This window comes from Dreissena polymorpha, chromosome 14, assembly GCF_020536995.1.
Source record: "Dreissena polymorpha isolate Duluth1 chromosome 14, UMN_Dpol_1.0, whole genome shotgun sequence".
In the NCBI taxonomy this organism is placed as follows: Eukaryota; Metazoa; Mollusca; class Bivalvia; order Myida; family Dreissenidae; genus Dreissena; species Dreissena polymorpha.
In genome coordinates this window covers 23,681,309-23,700,267 of record NC_068368.1, presented here as the reverse complement: position 1 = coordinate 23,700,267, position 18,959 = coordinate 23,681,309, and the positions used below count along the sequence as shown (strand labels likewise).

Below are 18,959 nucleotides of genomic sequence, written 5' to 3'. Positions count from 1 at the left end.
ATGTTTTCGGACACTCTAAGTTTTCGTACAACCCGTTTTTTAGCAAAAATAATTATTTTTCGTGACTCTTAATTTTCGGACACACGAGTTTTCGTCCATAAATAATGTCTCTAATTTTTCGGACAATCTATTTTACAGCGCTATTTTACCAAATTTCGGTCCTGTTTTCGATATCTAATGACACTTCGATCATGGGGTTTTACAACCAGATTAACATCATAAAACATGACAGGTGCATGCCTGAGGGCAACGGACAATGATATTTGCGTTATAGGGTAAATAACCTTGTAAACCGGTATGAATCAATGGTTTCGCCCGATAGCATAAGCGTTATGACAATTACCAGGGGTAGTGCCAATTAACATGAGTGAATCCACATGAGTGAATCCTTTGTCTGTGGTTAAACCACGTGACCTATGTATCGGTCAGCTTGGCAATTAGTGACGTCACAGAAGAATTCAGCTATTATCTACCGCAATGGTACTTCCCCTTCTCAGTAAAATAAGTGAAAAATACTAAACGTTTCAAAGTGTGATGCTCCCTATTGCAAGTTTTACGAACAATGGAAGGAAGACAACAACTATCGGAAATGAACAATCAAAGAATTCATTGTTTGCTTTTTTGCGTTAATTACAGGTTCATACTAGCGAGTATCGGTACATCACATGCTCATCTTTGAACTCGTTGGTCAAAGTACAACCTTGTATTAACGATCTGTTAAATATATTAAGCATTTAAAAGTATTTTAAATGCAGTGCAAACACATATAACTGTAATTTATACTATACGACATGGTATTTTACAAGCGCGTGCTATTACCCGTAGTCGTTGATACAATCGACACTTCAATTTTCGACTAAGTTTTCGGACAACTGTATTTTGTGAATATTTTTCGTATCTAAGTTTTTCGGGCACGAACAAAAATATTATTTTTAAGTGTCCGAAAACATAGAGTAATTACGGTAGTACAGCGATAAACGCTTTTAAGAAAAAATATTTTTGGATTGTGCTTAGTTGAAAATCGGAAAGCAGACTTATGTACTGTTTTTCTTCTTTTATTTTATCGAATGAAATATGAAATTACGGTACATACACAGACCCCGCCTCGTGATATATATCCATGTTTATAGAAGGTTAAGGCATTGAGCGAAACATTCCTCATATGTTGCAACTTATCTTGTGCTAAATCATTTATGTCTTCATGAACAACATTTTGTGATATAGTAGGTACATTTCTATCATTAGAATTTAGGATAATCAAGACAGTATCGAATAACGAAAGTAAACCTATGCGAAAGTCAGCAGATCGCTTTCAGCGATAATGTGAGGACCCAGATTGCACCCAAGCTCACCTACGTGGGCGCTTGCGAGCCGGTCCCCGTCTCACCGAATAAGTAAAGGCACGACAAGAGTAGTGGTTATTCACGGTCGCCTCGCGGCTCCAACCTATGCTACGCCTCTCGTGTCCCTTCACACAGCCAAACTAGAGTAAAGCTCAACATATTCATGTAACAACATGCATTCCATGTCCTGGTATTCCCACTTAATTCGAAATCTGTTGACAGCAAAACTCAAGCACTATGGCTTCACCCATTTAATGAAACCGTAGAATGAATAAAAAATATCATTCATGGGCGCGTTTTATAGTATAATCAGTATTATAATTAAGTATATTGGCTTTGATTCTTTTACCACCTGATTAGCAGAGTAGGATGAAAGAACAAATGATTCTATATGTATAGCATGTGTTTGGAAGTCTTGCATAGAAAGCATTACGGGATTTACTGTTTTTCAACAGTCACTATGTTTGTACACTACACTCTATAGTCGAGCCAGGAGCACTTACATATGTATGAAGTGATCTCGTGTTGAATTCTTTAGATCATAACACGCACAAACAATACGGGTTGAAATGTTATTACTTGCACAAGATTAAAGAAGTCTTCAATTGACTGTCCAGTTAATAAAATAGTTGAAACATGGTCTAAACAAAAAAAACAATAAAGCGATTAATGTTTTAACTATATATATTATTTATTCATTATAACGGATGATTTTTTATGTTTGCAAACTCCATTTTGTCGTACTCAAAATCTAAGAAATGGGTTAAATTTCTTTTCAAAAGTGCATAAATATTTTAAAGGAAACATACGTTGCCATATTGTGCTTTAAATTGTCTCACCAAAACAATGCTGTTGTTGAAAATAAAACATGTCATGTTAATTTAGAACAACGGAACGATTCACGACACAGGGACATCATATTTCAAACATGCTTATTTAAACATTCTTAATTCTGTCCAGACATAGTGTTATCATGTATTGGAAACATGTCAATTCATTCGAATTTATATACTTCAGATAGCACTGTCCATTGTGAAAGTGCAATTTTGACAATTATGTATTTTTCTTTACAATATTGAAGTATTACAACTATACAAACGCTCACAATGGTTTATATGACTATATTATTTAAAGGATAATTTAGGATTATAACGTTTGTAAATAAATGATTGAAAACTATTAAGCGTAGTATACAAGGAAACTAGAACATGCTTACAGCCTATTAGTTTTCTAGTTTCGTCTCCGTGGTCAAGCATTCTTCATTTATTTATCATGTCGTTTTTATATCCAAAACAGACCAAATCATTACTTCGAAATCGGAAAATAACATTGTAACGCTCTGTAAACAACGTCATTGTATCAAAATAATATATTCGTTCTAGTCTTTGCAAACTGGGAATATCGTGTTTTCAAAAGCATCAAAATGTCATCGATTCATGTCAGGTGCTTTTAAATATACCGATATATCCGGCATTTAACAGATATTCCCGTGACTTGACAATATTATAAAGTATGTTGCTAATAAGTGTAAGCATCAATTTAATGCGCAAGACATGGAGCATTTAGAATTGATAGTAAACCAGATACTTTTGAAGACGCCCAGGTGGAATAAATTCCACTTTTTACTAAACCAAGAGAACAGTGCATTCGTTCATTGATTGGTGAATAAATTTGATCTGTTCGAAGTCTTATTAATATAAACGTGGTATTCGACTACGATTACATTGTTCGTTACATTCAGAAAATGTCATCTCTTTTTGAGGTTTATATTAAAATATTAAATGCAAGTATTTCATGTTATATTTCTAAAACACTGCGTGCCTTGAAATAAGTTTCATATAATTTACTTTTTATTAATAGTCATTGTATGATTTCCTTCGATAATTGTGTTATTTTTCGGGTGGCGTCTTTTTGTATAATATCAAAGCGGGTATTCGATATTGTCCCACGAAGCAATGTGAATACTATGTTCGTGTTTTGCTGAATTAAATATAATCACGAGGACATGCATTAAGTCATGACCACCGGATTAATAATGATGTCTACCGGGAAAGCTTCTAATCGTGTATCACTTTTATGAGAGGAAATAACTCGTCTTCTATTGTAAAGGTAGTGTTGACAATGGAGCGGCTCGATCCCTTTTGTATTCGGTATTTATAATTTATATCATTGTGGCTGTATTAAGTAATTGATACCTTTGCACATGACGTTGCTCATAATTCATGTGAAGTGTAACATGTAAGAGACTTATCGTCTCATTAGCCGGTAAAAGTTGACGCATCAAGTGCTCAAATTAACTTATATTGAAACTTTATTCTGACAATGAGCTTATAATATTAACACAGAAATATCACAATCATTGATAGTAATATTATGACCAAAAACTTCACACATCAAAAGTAGTTTTTGTAATTAGGGAATTACATTTAAAAACAAGTTTAACTACCATAGAGGTTAAAATGTTAAATCACCTCTGGTCATATTTTAAATAAAAAATAAGTATTGGAAAGTCTTTTTACTGACTGGTACATCAAAACATCTATGGATCTATATATTGTATTAGTTTATGAATAACTTTCTGAGATCATTGAATAAAGGAGGACATTTGCTATCAGCAACGCGGTATTGAATTTTAGAATCAAACTGCTTTGAAACGATTCATCGATTGGCTAAATTTGCGGAGGATAGAGAAATGTGCGAGATGTTTAAAAATAAAACAACATAGTGAGCACATATTGCATGTCATAAACACAACTCATTTTTTGTAAAAATGACGTACATAATTACATCATATTTAAACGCAAGTGATAACATGCATTTTCGAAATAAACGCATCCCAACAAATAATAAATGACATCGGCCTAAAGCGGCGTGCAGAAGTTCAATACATTTGGAAAATATTATCGCACCCACCCATTGAAGTTTGAGGTTGTTAATTACATAAATGATCAATGAAGAATAGTAATTGTTTATGTTCTCCTGGAAAAAAAGGTTCCTGCCTTAGATTGACTTCTGTAGTTAATAATTAGACAATGAATATTTATACTTAATTTACAAAATATATTATTCTACTTGGTACTATATTTACATGGAAATCTACTTGACAATCTATTAAAATAAATAAACTCGCCCAAACCAGTGCGATTTAAAAAGTAAAATGTCATTTGCATTAATTAACATGTGTTATGAAAAAGCAACTGTAGTACATTGTGAAAAATAAGAAAGAGCATCGTGCATTGGTTTCACAATGATGAAGATAATTGTTCAAATTAGAACATATCTTTGATACGTATATTTATGTAAAAGAAACAAAACAAGGTACCATGATGAATTTTACCCATGTATGCACGAGCAAATATGTCGTTAATAAAATCTAACGAAATATTCTTTATTTTTACGAGCTCGCTTTAAAAGCGCCATCGCCCTTTTGCAATTATCAATTTGTTGTCATTTACTTAACGTGTCGAACAAGTTTTGTAACACCACTAGTAGTCATATAGTGGTGTTTGTGGTGTCAACACTTTCACAACCTCTCGTCGTTTCCGAAGACTTTAGTGACCCGCACGGTAAAATATTCCTGCTGAAGAACAGGAATATGACTGGATTGCACGCGCTGTTTAGGGGATATAAGCGCTGCAGCACGATGTAGTAACGAAAATCTAGCATGTTGATTTTATAAACGTCCAAGATGTGAAACACTGTGGCCGGCAACCAGCAAATAAAGAACGCTGAAAAATATTTTAAAATCATTTGTATATCGATTTGTTGCGCATAGTGACACTTATTATATTTTATGTCTTACCAAGTTCTTTATTTGAACACATAAACATATTTGCGTATGATTATGTAGCATGCATGGCGAACTTATTTGTTTTTCAGCAGGTTCAGCAGTTTGATCGTGAGACAGCTTAAGTTAGGTTCAGCATCATAAAGCTTTGTCGGAAAACTATAAAGGTCTATCACTTTAATATGTAGGCCATACCACTTCTAAATACTTTACGTAAATGATTTCTTTTTATAAATCAATACAACCTTTGAAAACTTGTTTACACACTGCTGTTGCTAAATACCCCTTAATCTATTTATGATAATAATTCAGTAACAGATAATTGTGCGTTTACAGTATTAATCTATCTCTGTTAATCACGTAACCATATTTAATATATTATTTTTATTTACATGATTCATAATGTTGTTAAAATGCATGATGTTGCAAAAATTGTTGATATGCTTTTGTTTTATAATAATCATTAAAACAAAGAATGATTCATTCTTTAAAATTGATCATTGTATGACGGAGGCATACGATATGTTTGGTATATTTTCAATGATCCATCAAATATTTGTGCACGCCTAAAATAAGAATATTTCAGTATCGGGCTAGAAACAACATGAAAAATGTGTAAACCGTGTATATATGCATTGGCGCAGAAAGCATTTTTTACATGCAGATGTGGAGACTAATATATATTTTTTACGTCGATGTCATGCAAACGATGAGCATTTCAACGTTACATTTGGTATTCTATACCTGATATTTTGTTAGATGTGTTGTACATGTTGTTAGATAATTAATCATTTTTTCGATTAGTATTGCATTATGATATTTGATTTAATTGAATAATTTCATGAAACTATTTGTATTATTGTAATATCTTCTTAAATAATGTGAATAATATATTGCAAAAAATGTAAAACAACGACAAACAAACTTACTTACCAAAACATATTATCAAAGTCATCTTTATTGTTTGGATTCTGGCTTTTGGTAGTAAACCACTGTTTTTAGTTTTATGACATGGCTTAAATGTTGAATCTGAAATAATTCACACAGATAGGACATTCTGACTTAAAATTTCTCTTTCGTAAAAATTACGTAATTTATGCAATGCGAATGTGATACTTATTTATAAATTATAAATTATATTTAAATTAAGCATATACAAGTTACAATTATAAAGCTTGCTATCAAATAAAACAATCACCATAATGAAGCTACATGTATTAGTGTGATGTTGCATTATTTATTAGCGTAACGTCTTAATTCTTAACCAACCCTACTTTAAATTTTGTTTTTATATTATATGTTTAATGGATACATTTAATGTACATCATTTATGTCACTGTATTCGTATCCGAATTTACAAGTGCTATTGAGAGCTTAAAAACAAAAATCCACATGTTGCAAATAAATAAAAAACACAATTCTAAAGAAAGATATAGGTTGCCTATACTTGATGCAACAATCTTAAGTTTACCTTCCAATATGGAGTTCATTTCTGTAAGATTTTTGCTTTCCCGCCAGTGCTCCCAGACAACAAGCGTGATTCCAGTGTAGCAGACGGAGACAGCGAGGAATGGAATAAAGAATACGAGCAGAAGTGTGAACCCGACATAGAGCTGAAATTGCAATAAAGGCTATTGCACCTGTTACATTTTAAGAAAGAATACCAGGTTACATAATGAACGTTAATAAAGTATCACAACAAATATTGTAAATCCGAATATCACAGAGCCTTAGTGCAAATTTCAAGAAAAGAAATGTTCACTGCTTTCATTGTGTCCTTTTAAACAATAGTGTTATAATAAGCAAACAGTATTTACAAATATGTTTATTAATATTAAATACAAAGAATATATAACTTTTGTTAAATTCCTCAGTGTTCATTGTGTTCTATTTCCAATAAATGCAACTTATATTGCCTAATAAGCGAACAGAAAGATTCACACCGAAAACCAAATATATGTATTGGAATAAATTTAGAGTAGTATGGCGTATCACTAAGTAGGGGTCTTGTGCATTGTGATGTGTGCGTATGGTTTTCTATTAAACGATATGGTTACCTACTAATTTATCATTAACCGAAATGCATACACACCTTCCATCCAAGTTCAGTGGTGATAGTTATGTCACAGTAGTAGGAAGTTTCATAAAGGACAGCTCCCGTGAACGAAAACGTCCACACAGGAATCAGACAAGCTATTACCCATGCGCCGATAATTATGGCTTTGTATGGACGGTACTCTGCAAGGATCGAACATTTAAAAGTCTGTGTTCCAAATTGATAAACTTTTATCATCTACTACATTTGAACGATATTAAATAGTTCCATATTACATTTAAATTACAGGATGAAACTTCCACTGACATCAAATTAGCAAGATTTTTTTATTATGTTCTTCATTTTAATTATAACAAACAATATATAGATTACGCAACTACAGTAAAGTATGTATATTCAACATAATTTACCTCCAGTTATTGCTCTAAGCGGGTATCGTACGGCCAAATAGCGGTCCACGCTCATTCCAATAAGAAGATTGTTGGAAACAATCAGAACCACAAACGTAGAATAGCGCCAGATGCGACACATGACGTCATCCAAGAACCATTCACCTCGCAAAATACCGTTGAAAACCCCGTCGCCAAGAACGCTGATTAAGCCGACACAAAGGTCTGAAATATAAGCATTCATATGACGTTAAGTTCAATATTCAATAAAAGAAAATCGAGAAACACTCACTGAACTATATTTCTTAAGCATTAATATCTATTTGCATATGATGTGAATTATGTTGCGGATGTTGGTCCCGCAGGAACAAGGACAAGTTTGATGAATGATTATTTGATAACATTACTGAACTTGTAATTTGATAACCATATTGAAAACATGCGTTCATGTTAATTACACTAACCAGCAATCGCAAGATGGAATATGAAAAAGTGAAGCCGGTTGTTTCTTTTCTGTCGGGATAAGATAAAGATCACAAGACCGTTGAGGGAGATGATGAATGCCGCCATCAGCAGACAAATCGCAGAGATGGCAACATACGACCCCTGCAACGAAATTCGTTAAATTATACCAGGACCGTTATATCACAACCGATACAATGTGTGTTTTATGATGAATTCACCCCTTTTAAATCATAACGATGGGCAATTGATACCCAGCACAATAAACAAAGTACATATACATCTCATGATAACCTTTTACACCTTCTTTAAATAATGAATTAACAAAAGTTGATCAATTTCATTTTACGATAAGCGATTATTGTTGCCTATATGTGATACTGCGCTATGAAACATTTCATTTGTTACAATTTTGTTTCAGTATTAAAAAAGTACGTAAGGCGACGTCATGTGTTTAGTAGTTGTTATTTTCCAGCTAAAATATGCGATATTAATGAACAAAAACTGTACATATATATGCAGACACGTCTTATTTAAGTTGTTTCGATAAACTTTACAGAGTTTCATAGTTATTTTCTATTATCGCCATTTACATTGGTGAATACAGTGCCTGTAAGAGACTGGTCACGGTTCGTACATTTTTAAATAGATGTTATGACAATTTAAAATTTGCCATTAATCAGTTGAATTCTTTGTAAGGCGTTTAATTAAACCTAGTCTAAGAAATTATAATGTTGGAACAATTTCTATATCAATTTATATATCACATTATTCAAAAGATGATAATAATTATTTTTATCAACAATCTACACATTAAAAGATTAGTCTACACATTATAATAATAGTGTTGAACTATAATTATAACAATAAATAAAATCTGTCGAAAACAGATATTTGTAAGTTGATGGTTTCTCAAATATAATTAAAGAGCAATGTGTTTTTATTGACATTTGCTTGACATTCCTTACATGTTAAGCAAACCACAATGAACCAACACTGTACATAAATAATTCACATATTATGGAGCATTACATCTCACTCGGTGATTTTTAGCTTTATCGTCTAAAATTACAGAGTTTAACGGACCAAAGATAAGAAGTTACATTTGTGAGCTATAAATCACTGATTTGTATAAAGTGCTTGAACAAATCTAATCACGATCATTAATGATGTTATGGGTTTTTTAACAGTAGATGTAAAACGCAGTAGATCGTATAATGCAAATTTCTGTCAGAGATGGTAACGGTGTAACAAGTTCCAGGGCACGATTACACGAGTATAATCATCATTTTCTTCTCAATCTATAAATTCTAAGGTTACTTAGAAAGATATGCATAGCGATAATGTGAGTAGTCTGACGACTGATCAATGTGTGGTCCGTGGTGAAACGCTATCAAAATAAATGAACTGAATGAACCCATTTACTAAAAGTAATACTCACATTCCTACCGGATTTCGAAACGCATTACTAGTAATTAAATTTGTATCACTGATCAGTATCTGTTCCATATTAAAACACTAGTTTATTTAGCTAACTTCTCGTAGCTTTTATTCCACTTGAATTACAGGTACCAACTATCTGGATTTAATCAAGCTCTTCAATAGGTAAGGATTGCTTAAACGGAACAAATATGCGTTGAATGATCAACCCAATAGTCTCATACATATCTGATCATACAAAAACACATTGCTTGCTTTCAGGCAAGTCAACAGTTACAGGAAATATATATTTGTAAAAGAATGTGTTCAACATTCAATTTGTTCGCAAACCTTTCTGTGTTTATGCGTACAACGGATATCCATGAGCTAAAAATGCAAGTTGTATCGACAATGTGTTAATACAAGACCAACTCCGTAAAGCATTGCTCCCGCCTCCACGCACACACCCCACAGACATTGAATCACTTATTAATTACTTCATTGCATCTGTTTACCGCTAACGCACCGACATAATTCAAAAAAAATAACGCCCACCTGATGGCATCAACTTTACTATAGCGCAACTGATTATCTTGACACATAACTAAAATATAGATATACTTCTGTCTTATACGACAACACTAAACACATAATGTTTTCGCAGCCATTTTAATAAAAAAAAAATGAGATTCAAGTATCAAACAAAACGAATTAAGAGAACAATAAATGATAATTGTCAGCAATTTTACATAATGTCATAAACTGACAGTGTTTAGTCTTTAAGCAGAAATCAAACACAAATCTGAACGGCTAAAAAGAAGAAAATGTAACAATAAAAATGATAAAAATGCATTAACTTGATGAATTGCATGACTAACAAGTATAAGATCAATCAAACGTTTGATAAAATAATCATACTTACGGACAGATCATGCTGGACGATCCCACTTTTATTCACATTTGAACTGTTAATCTCCATTTCTATCGTTGTACTTGTGTTTGAACACAGTTAAAAAGAAACATATATATTTTTGAATCGCATCTGCTTTCTACAGTTTCATCTTTTGCTATGTTGCTATTCATTTCCTGTTGAAAAAAAGGTTTAACACTATTGTCTCGATACTAACGTCATGTTGCCTGTTAAAATACACGTGGTAAATAATTTCCGTTTTTAATTTAACTACCATTAAATATTTTCAAAACACAGTTTTGGTACCTGATTTTTTGTTGCGTTCAAATAATTCAACATGTGTTAATCGCTCAGTCAGTCATAACACCATGACGATTTACCAATAAGCATTGTGAAAACCTGATGCTTTAACAGACGGCGCCTGTCAAATGTATCGAAAATCTTCAAGCTGTGCGTGTTAGGCGATCAGTCGGTTATAGTCTGCTTTTCTTCAGTGTGTCCTATCAGTCAGTACAATCGCTATGACGCATTTGATCGGTTTACGCCACAATTACTAGGTGAATCGTAGCGTTAAATGAAGTTTCACAGCTCAAATAATATGCATGAGTAAAGGGCAGTAATTTGATTTTTGATGGCAATCGATTGAATATTGCAAATATGGTGCATGTATGTGTAAGGAGTCGTTGGATGCATCATACATACAATGTTCACCTGGTCTTAATATGTTTTCAATTGTCGTGTTTATTAAAATCTATACCATACATGTATGGGCATATTATTTATAAAATTAAGTATTTAATCTCTGTTTTTCTTTTTGCGTATGATAAATATAAACAAATGTTGATGAACTAATTAACGAACTTACATGTACCATATTTTATTTAACCTGTCCAGGAAACTCGCCAGAGGCTCGCTTACTAACAAAAGTCCTGAACTCGTTTAATATAATATGGCATGATATGACATCTCGTGCCAGATCCTATATGTATCCTATATATATAATATAGTTAAAATAAACGTAACTGTTCCCCTGTGATGCCGTGTGTCTGTCTTGGTGGAGTGAAATGTATATGTTATCTCTCTCGAAATAACTGTTTATATTTGATATAACAATGACTATTAAATGTTGCACGACGTTTAACTTATAGAAAATTAGAATGTAATCTTACGATGTAATTTTAGTAAAGAAGTTTTCATAAAAATGATAACACGTTTCAGTTAAGAATGCATATTTCTGGAAACTTAATGGCGGGTGAACTTCTTTTTTTTTACGACATTACCGGGTAGTCTTTATTGGTTAGATATCACAATGAAGTCTTCGTTAAACAAAAAATTACGATAAATTGTTTTTCCCCGCGCGTTCATCGCATTGTTTTCACCTGATCAAAATTAAAACAAAAACTCAGATGATAATATCATAAGCTTTTGAATAAATTGTCATGCTGACGTGTATTGTTTCATTATGAAGACAAACACACATGGAAAAATCATAAAATAGGCTTGATCTAGAGTTTTTATCACGGAAACGAGAGATAATGAGAATATTTCATTATTATTGATGCGATAGTATTTCCTTCCCATTATATATCAAGTTATATAAATAGTATGCTAGTATATGTTATCACTAGATGCTCGACATTCCAATGTAAATGTTCATATGATTATATATCTGTATAGTATTCATTGTACTAAAGGTCAATAATCAAATTTCAAGTATAACGTTATGTTCATGTGCATTTTTTCTAATCTACATCAGTTACGGTACTATAAGCACATGACCTTTCCATAAGCCAGAATAACATTCCACACGCATTTGACTTTATCTAGTATTTATGGTACCATTTTTTCAGGACCTTTCTATTAACCAGGATACTATGTTCTGATTGCCCTCACGACCACTCCCTGCCTGCCAGCCTGTCTTTTTGGCTTCATCGTTCGTACATTCTGTCTGTTTTCTGTTTTAAATAAAACGGGTTTTTAACTCTCAGGTTAACACGATTAATTTTGATAAAACATTGTTTACCTACCGATATTACTCTATGCTTTTGGACATTCTTAGTTTTCGGAGGACCTTTATTTTAGCAAAATTAGTAACTGTTCGTGACTCTTAATTTTAGGAAAGACGGGTTTTAGTCCATAATCAATGTCTCTTTATTTTCGGAAAGTATATTTTGCAGCGCTATTCTACAGACTTCGACCCTGTTTTCGCGTATCTTGTGACACTTCGATCATGGATTTTTACAACGGATTAAGGTCATAAAACCTGGCAGATGCATGCCTGAGGACAATGGACCATCACATTCGCTTTATCTGTTTTTATAAAAAAAAATAAAACTTTCACTGATTGACTGTAATAGTGCAACAAGAAGAGCTTAAAATTATGTTAATTGTTATTTACAATTGCACCATATCCAGCGAAGTTAAAAAGCATGACAAAGCTAAGCGAACTATAAAGAAATAACATTAAAAAGCGTTTATGTTGTAGCTTATTCTGTTTGGTGAATGATAATTCACTGCCAACAGGAGTGCTTACAGCGTATTATTATGAAATACAACGTATGGTAAAAAAGTGATAAAACAAGTACTCCAAACTAAGAAAAGGATGTTACATCAGCAGGTCATATGTTGAGCCTTAATGCAGCCCCAGTCTAACTTATCATTGATATAGTTGTTTAAATATTTATTAAATACTTCATTAATGATTATCGTAAAGTCTTTTATGTGTCAACTAGCCTCGTATAGCTTTTAAGTAGCTGTATTATATTTAAGTTTTCATCCTCCTGATGTGTAGGTTCAAGTGATAATTAATTCCATCATTAAATGTTAGTCTAACAAAACTCAAATAGTATAGTTACATATCGTCATACATAAAGTTAAGCACAATTAAATATTTATGTTATTAATGATTTTCCAATAAATTAATATTTAAATTTAACAAAATTGTAGAGACTAAACACATGTTCCAATTTGAGTTATCCTGGAGAACGTTTTTTCAAATATTATCAAATAAACTTTTGTTCATCTATAAGTGTTTTTATTTCATATAAACTGTTTTAGTATAGCGTTTCAATAACTGCATTACGCGTATGATGTTCATTCTCCATATGATATGCATAGTTTTGTATTTACACAAAACTGTGAAGTTTACGTCAATGAAACATTAGGTCTGTCTGTCCGATCATTAACACCTTTCTGTTTGTTCCCCATTTGATAAAAAACGTTCGTAAGTTCAGTTACATAATGCCATCAACATGGATTCACCGATTGGTATGGGCATTTTGCTGCATTTGAGTAGTTTGTAAATGTTGATTATCAAGAATGTGTTTATATTAGTTTTTTCTATCTTTATTATAGTTTTCCCATTTAACATCACTAAGTATGTATATTTCAAACCTCCGACAAAGTATTGTTTAATTGTACTATCGCTGTTTCTGGAAAACACTATCACTGCTTGTTTTATGTTTATTCTAATTCAATAAAAACGAATAAACTATTTTCTCTTATTTGTCTCTAGTCGAGAGTATGTATATCTTAGCCGATACAACTGTAGGTAAGCTTGTATATGTTCGTTAATCGGAAAAAAATGTATTTTCCAGTTGGCAGCCAGAAACGTGTGTCTCAACACGATAGCCTTTTAATTAACAAACCACACCTGTGAATGCAAAGTATATGTAACAACAAAGATTGTTGACGCACATGTATGTTCAAACAATGTGTTTGAAGACAGATCGCACAGACACTCACAAAACACACCCTAGCGTGTGTTTTTTGCATCACTAAGTGTGGCGATAATGCTGTCAAACATTTTTTTACAGTAATTAAGCTGAATAATCAATATTTTACAATCTTCCAAGAGAATACAATTATATACACGTATCGATTCGCGGCTGTTTTTCTCTGTGTCTGTATCCGCTTCCGTACGCACAGAAATATAAAAAGGTTCTGTAATTTGCTATGATACATGTAAACATTCTCTCAAACAGTACCAGACCAAGCTCTGACAAGTTATCTGGCGGATCTGTTTCTATTTGTACGAGTAGACACTGCTAATCGAATTTCTTGGAAGTACGACGCGGCATGAGCTAATTTGCTCATTAGAAGTTTTTGTAGCTGATTTATCATAAATGAATATTAGGTCATGAGCAAAACATTGAGCTCTATGTCTTGACTTTACAACTAAATCGGTCAACATTTGAAGTTGCTTTTAACAAAGTCAGGTGAATTGTAGTCTACCAAGTACTTTACATTGTAGATCATTCGCCTGGGATGAAAGTCGTGTCTGCTGTAATTTAAGAGGGATACATGTGTTCTATTTATATTTAATATCGATAATTGTTTAAGATTCGTTTTCGTTATATAGTGTAGTATGTTGATTATAAACAATAACAAAAATAATTACAAAAACCGGAAACAAAACTATTTAATTGGTAATAAGGTGATTGAAATGGATGGATTTGGTTTATTGTTGCGCTTTCCATGGTGTATAGCCTATATCATGGATCAAAGCATACCTCTGATTTATTCAAAATACTATAAAATAATACATAAAATAGATAGTGTGGCTTATGTATGGTTGATCAATTGTTATCTTTTTGTTTACTAATGACTTGATTGTATCAGCTGTGTTTTCTCCTTACTCTCCCAAATATAAATTGTTAGAGTATAATGTGCTTATCTAATGAATTTCGAGTACTATGATCGAATTTGATTAATATGCGTACACAATACACAAGGTCTAATAGGATTGTTTCAAATTATGCAGCGACTCATTATCGATTCGATACGATCAGCGCGATCGGGATCCCCGAATAAGTACGTTTTGTGATGCGTTATGAGCTGATGAAGTACCTTACGTTTATTAAAAATCGATGCGCTCCGTTTCGATGGGCAAACTGTGATGGCGAAATATTTCACGATTTAATCGATTTTATTCACAATGGATGTCTCCATTCGACCCAAATAACATAAACACAGCCCTTTTGGCTATCGCCTACGTTTCTTCTTAAGATCGCAACATATTGTTACAAAACGTCATGCTTTTCCTCGCAAAATATTTCCACAATGTGAACATACGAATAGATATGTCGCGAATCGTAAAGATAAAATAGCATTTGGTACGATTATAACAATAATCACTTGATCGCAGTTGAAGAAGATATCCACGACTTACACACTTGGCAAGATTGGATATCATTCCTTTGTAAAAACGCTATATCAAATTAAATCAAACGCTTGAAAGTCATAACATAGAACGAAGAATTGTATGTGTTGGTTTAATCTGTTATGAATCTCGTGATCAGAGACAATTATATTTTTTCACTCGTGGTAGTAGTAGTTTTAACCTAGCTTAAACAATAAATAAACTCTATTTGTTGCCATTTTGATGTTTATGTGATAAATGTTTACTTTTAACGATTTGATGTGTATTGAAATAAAAACTGTTTAAAATTAATGATTTATGAATAAAAATACCAACACGCATCATAGGTTATCGTACTGTTTCTAGCTACATATATAACATAATTGTATTTTCGCAGTATACATACGTAGAGTCATATGGAAACATCTGTGCGACTTTGCAGATGCATATTCCTATGAAGTAATGTTTTGAGTTATTGAAGTGGTTGAAACATTATCCGATGAATTATGTAAGGTTTCGAACACTGAACGTCTTCTGAACGATGTTTGATTAGAACAGCTGTGGTAAAATGGTCCATGAAATACCAACAACACTCCTACTAATTGCCTTATTCCTGAAGATAAACGAAAAACATAAGCGACGGCTACAAAAAAATAAGCATTAGTGTTATTTATTCAAATAGGGCAATTACAAAAGCCGGGTGCATTTCCCACTAACGTACTTGTTGATAGCTATGTTGAAAATACTATTCGTGTGAAGAGACCGGCAAGAGAGCAACAGCTTTAAGTAATCTGAATTGGAAAAAGTAAGAACATGACTGATGCATCTCGCTGTGTTTAATAAATTCTGTTGTTGTTGTTGTTTTTCATACTAAAATAAAATATAATATGGGCCCCTTCTTTTATATTTCAATGCTTACACTTTAATTAATGTTGTAAAAATGGTGTATATATATATATATATATATATATATATATATATATATATATATATATATATATATATATATATATATATATATACATATATATATATATATACCATATATACATTTCATTAAAGTATATATATATATATATATATATGGTTTTACAGCGTTATGGACCTAAAATGAGAGTGCAGTTGGTTGAAGCTGGCCACTGTCATTTATTCGTTTGGTCCCTACGTCATCAGTTTGATACCTAAACGAGGTTTTCTCCTCTCTTTTTTTATTATATTTTTTTCGATTCGTTTCAATAACAGTTCTTATTGTTGAATGGTATTATGTTTCATAGACGGCTTGGGTATGTTGAAGAAAAATTCCTTAAATATGTTATTTATTTTGGGCTAAGTTTTCCATGCCATTAACGAGTTAACGGGTATATTATTTCCGTGTCCACTGATTTCGCTCCTATTTATATTTGTTTCCGAAAAGTCACATCGTTCCCATTATGCAGCACTCGTGTGTTGCCATTACCGGGAGTCTTTACTGCAGCCTTCCTCATAGCCCACAAGAAAGACAACCACAGGCAAAAATAAGTATCAAGCTATTCAGAAATTCGTAACAGTTCTCGCTTAGGTCAATACTGTATTGTAATACTTTTAGTAATGAATATATAACTAAGAAACGTAATGATCAAAATAGAATCAATATATCTTTAATGTTAATAATGCTGTTGCTTATTAAAATGTATGTTATGTGTTGCAATCATCGTAGTATTTCTGCTGATGGCGGCAGTCATCATCTCTCACAACGGTCTGCTGATCTTCATCTTTACTCGACACAAAACAGGAACAGGCTTCAGTTCTATACAATCCATCTTGCGAATGCCGGCAATGCACATTGTGATGTACACATACAAATAGTATCTGCATAATTATTCGAAACAATTATATATCAGCACTATATTTCTTTTGCATGTACTTTCCTTCACAGCTAAATAATACGGAAGGCTGTATGATTTATTGTTTTCTTAATTGGGTATGAAACGTAAACAAACCATTAACAATAATGTCCAGACAGGCTCATTTGACAAGATGTACGTGAAATTTTGGCAAGTATTATTAAAGCGGGTATATACGATTTTGTCAAATATTTATGAATTTATATTAACTGTGTAAAAAAACTTATTATGTATATATTTCAATATAAATTAAAATAAAAGTTAAGAAGAACATGTGTTGAAAAATGCAAAATAAACCAGATATTTAATTCTGAATTTGAAAACGGCTGTACAGCCGAATTCGCCAGCATGTATACCATACATGTACGATGTGCATCTAAACTTAGTTTAACGGTTTATTTGAATTCCTGCCACGATATCTATTCATACGACACACGAACACTTTCTCCGATCCTAATACAAAGACGAATGCTTCGGTTATTGTAGGAAAATATGTACGTCATTATCGGCTCGGGGCACTAATTTGTATTGGCTGCATTTTATGAAATTCGGCTTTAATGTATAATTTTTCTTGCCTATTTTGTGTTATTGTAACATGTTTTATCAATATATTACAATTAAACACATATAAAAATTCGTATATACCCGCTTTAACGCGTATGACAAGACGGGACTAATTGATAATGCTGACGTGTATTAATTTTAATTATACAAATTACGAAATAAAGTCTGGGCACTTCAAACCTTGTTATCTTGTTAGGCAAGGCTATACACATACAATAAGGTTTTTTTTATTCGGCAATTAGATTGACTTAAAATAAATAACATAATATTGTGGTAATCTTACACATTCAACGATATAATTGTATGTATTGTGAAATAGAATTGGGCACAGTTTCTCATTATGATAATTCAAATTTAATTCAACAATGGGTCAATGTTCTACAATAACAGTTGCTTACAAATGGGAATTGAAACTTTCTTATTCGCAGTTGTTTTTTCCAAACACAAATAGCTTATAATACAGTTTCGACTAAAACAGGTGTACTGAAAAAAACTTATCAACATTATTAGAAATTGCGCTGTATTATTAGAATATTTCAGACTCGTAATGAAAAAATGATTTTATTTAGGCTCTATGTTCCTAGCAGAGCTGCACAGGCTAATATTTGACGAGAGTTAACGTACATGCATTTAACCACTGTTTTCTCAGAACCCGTCTCAATAAAAATTGTTGTTTATTTGTTATTTTTGAATAAAAAAGTAATTTTTAGTTCCGTTCTTTTCTGTTCTGTTTCAAAAGTTAATTAGAAAGTTGATGATTCAGCAGGTTTTAATAAACATATTGTCAACATTGATAAAAACACAAACCCAAATAATGATATTATTTCATTTACATTATTCTTTTCAAATAATAATCTTTTTCGAAGCCTTAATGTTGTCTAACCAATTAGGTAGCGTATACATTTTCCGTGTTGTTCAAGTTGCATTTATTGACCAAGTTGCATATGTTGATCAAGTTTTATGAATTGCCTAAGTGCTATGTGTAAACCAAGTTTTATGTATTGTC

The 18,959-nt window shown here is 32.2% G+C and overlaps 1 protein-coding gene across 2 annotated transcripts; it reads right to left on the bottom strand.

Annotated features, from left to right (window-relative positions):
• Window positions 1–3,508: 3,508 nt before the first annotated feature.
• On the bottom strand, window positions 3,509–10,864 carry LOC127858737 (neuropeptide S receptor-like). 2 transcript variants are annotated; one of them, XM_052395981.1, is made up of 7 exons: window positions 10,766–10,864; window positions 8,040–8,181; window positions 7,597–7,800; window positions 7,223–7,368; window positions 6,602–6,743; window positions 6,064–6,159; window positions 3,509–5,071 (listed from the first exon to the last, which is right to left on the bottom strand). In XM_052395981.1, exons 2-7 carry the CDS (start codon window positions 8,143–8,145, stop codon window positions 4,836–4,838), a joined length of 930 nt encoding a protein of 309 aa, XP_052251941.1. In that variant the 5' UTR covers window positions 8,146–8,181; window positions 10,766–10,864; the 3' UTR covers window positions 3,509–4,835. The 2 variants fall into 2 exon arrangements, with proteins under 2 accessions (XP_052251941.1, XP_052251940.1); XM_052395980.1 differs by lacking the exon at window positions 10,766–10,864 and adding an exon at window positions 10,379–10,449.
• Window positions 10,865–18,959: the final 8,095 nt, after the last annotated feature.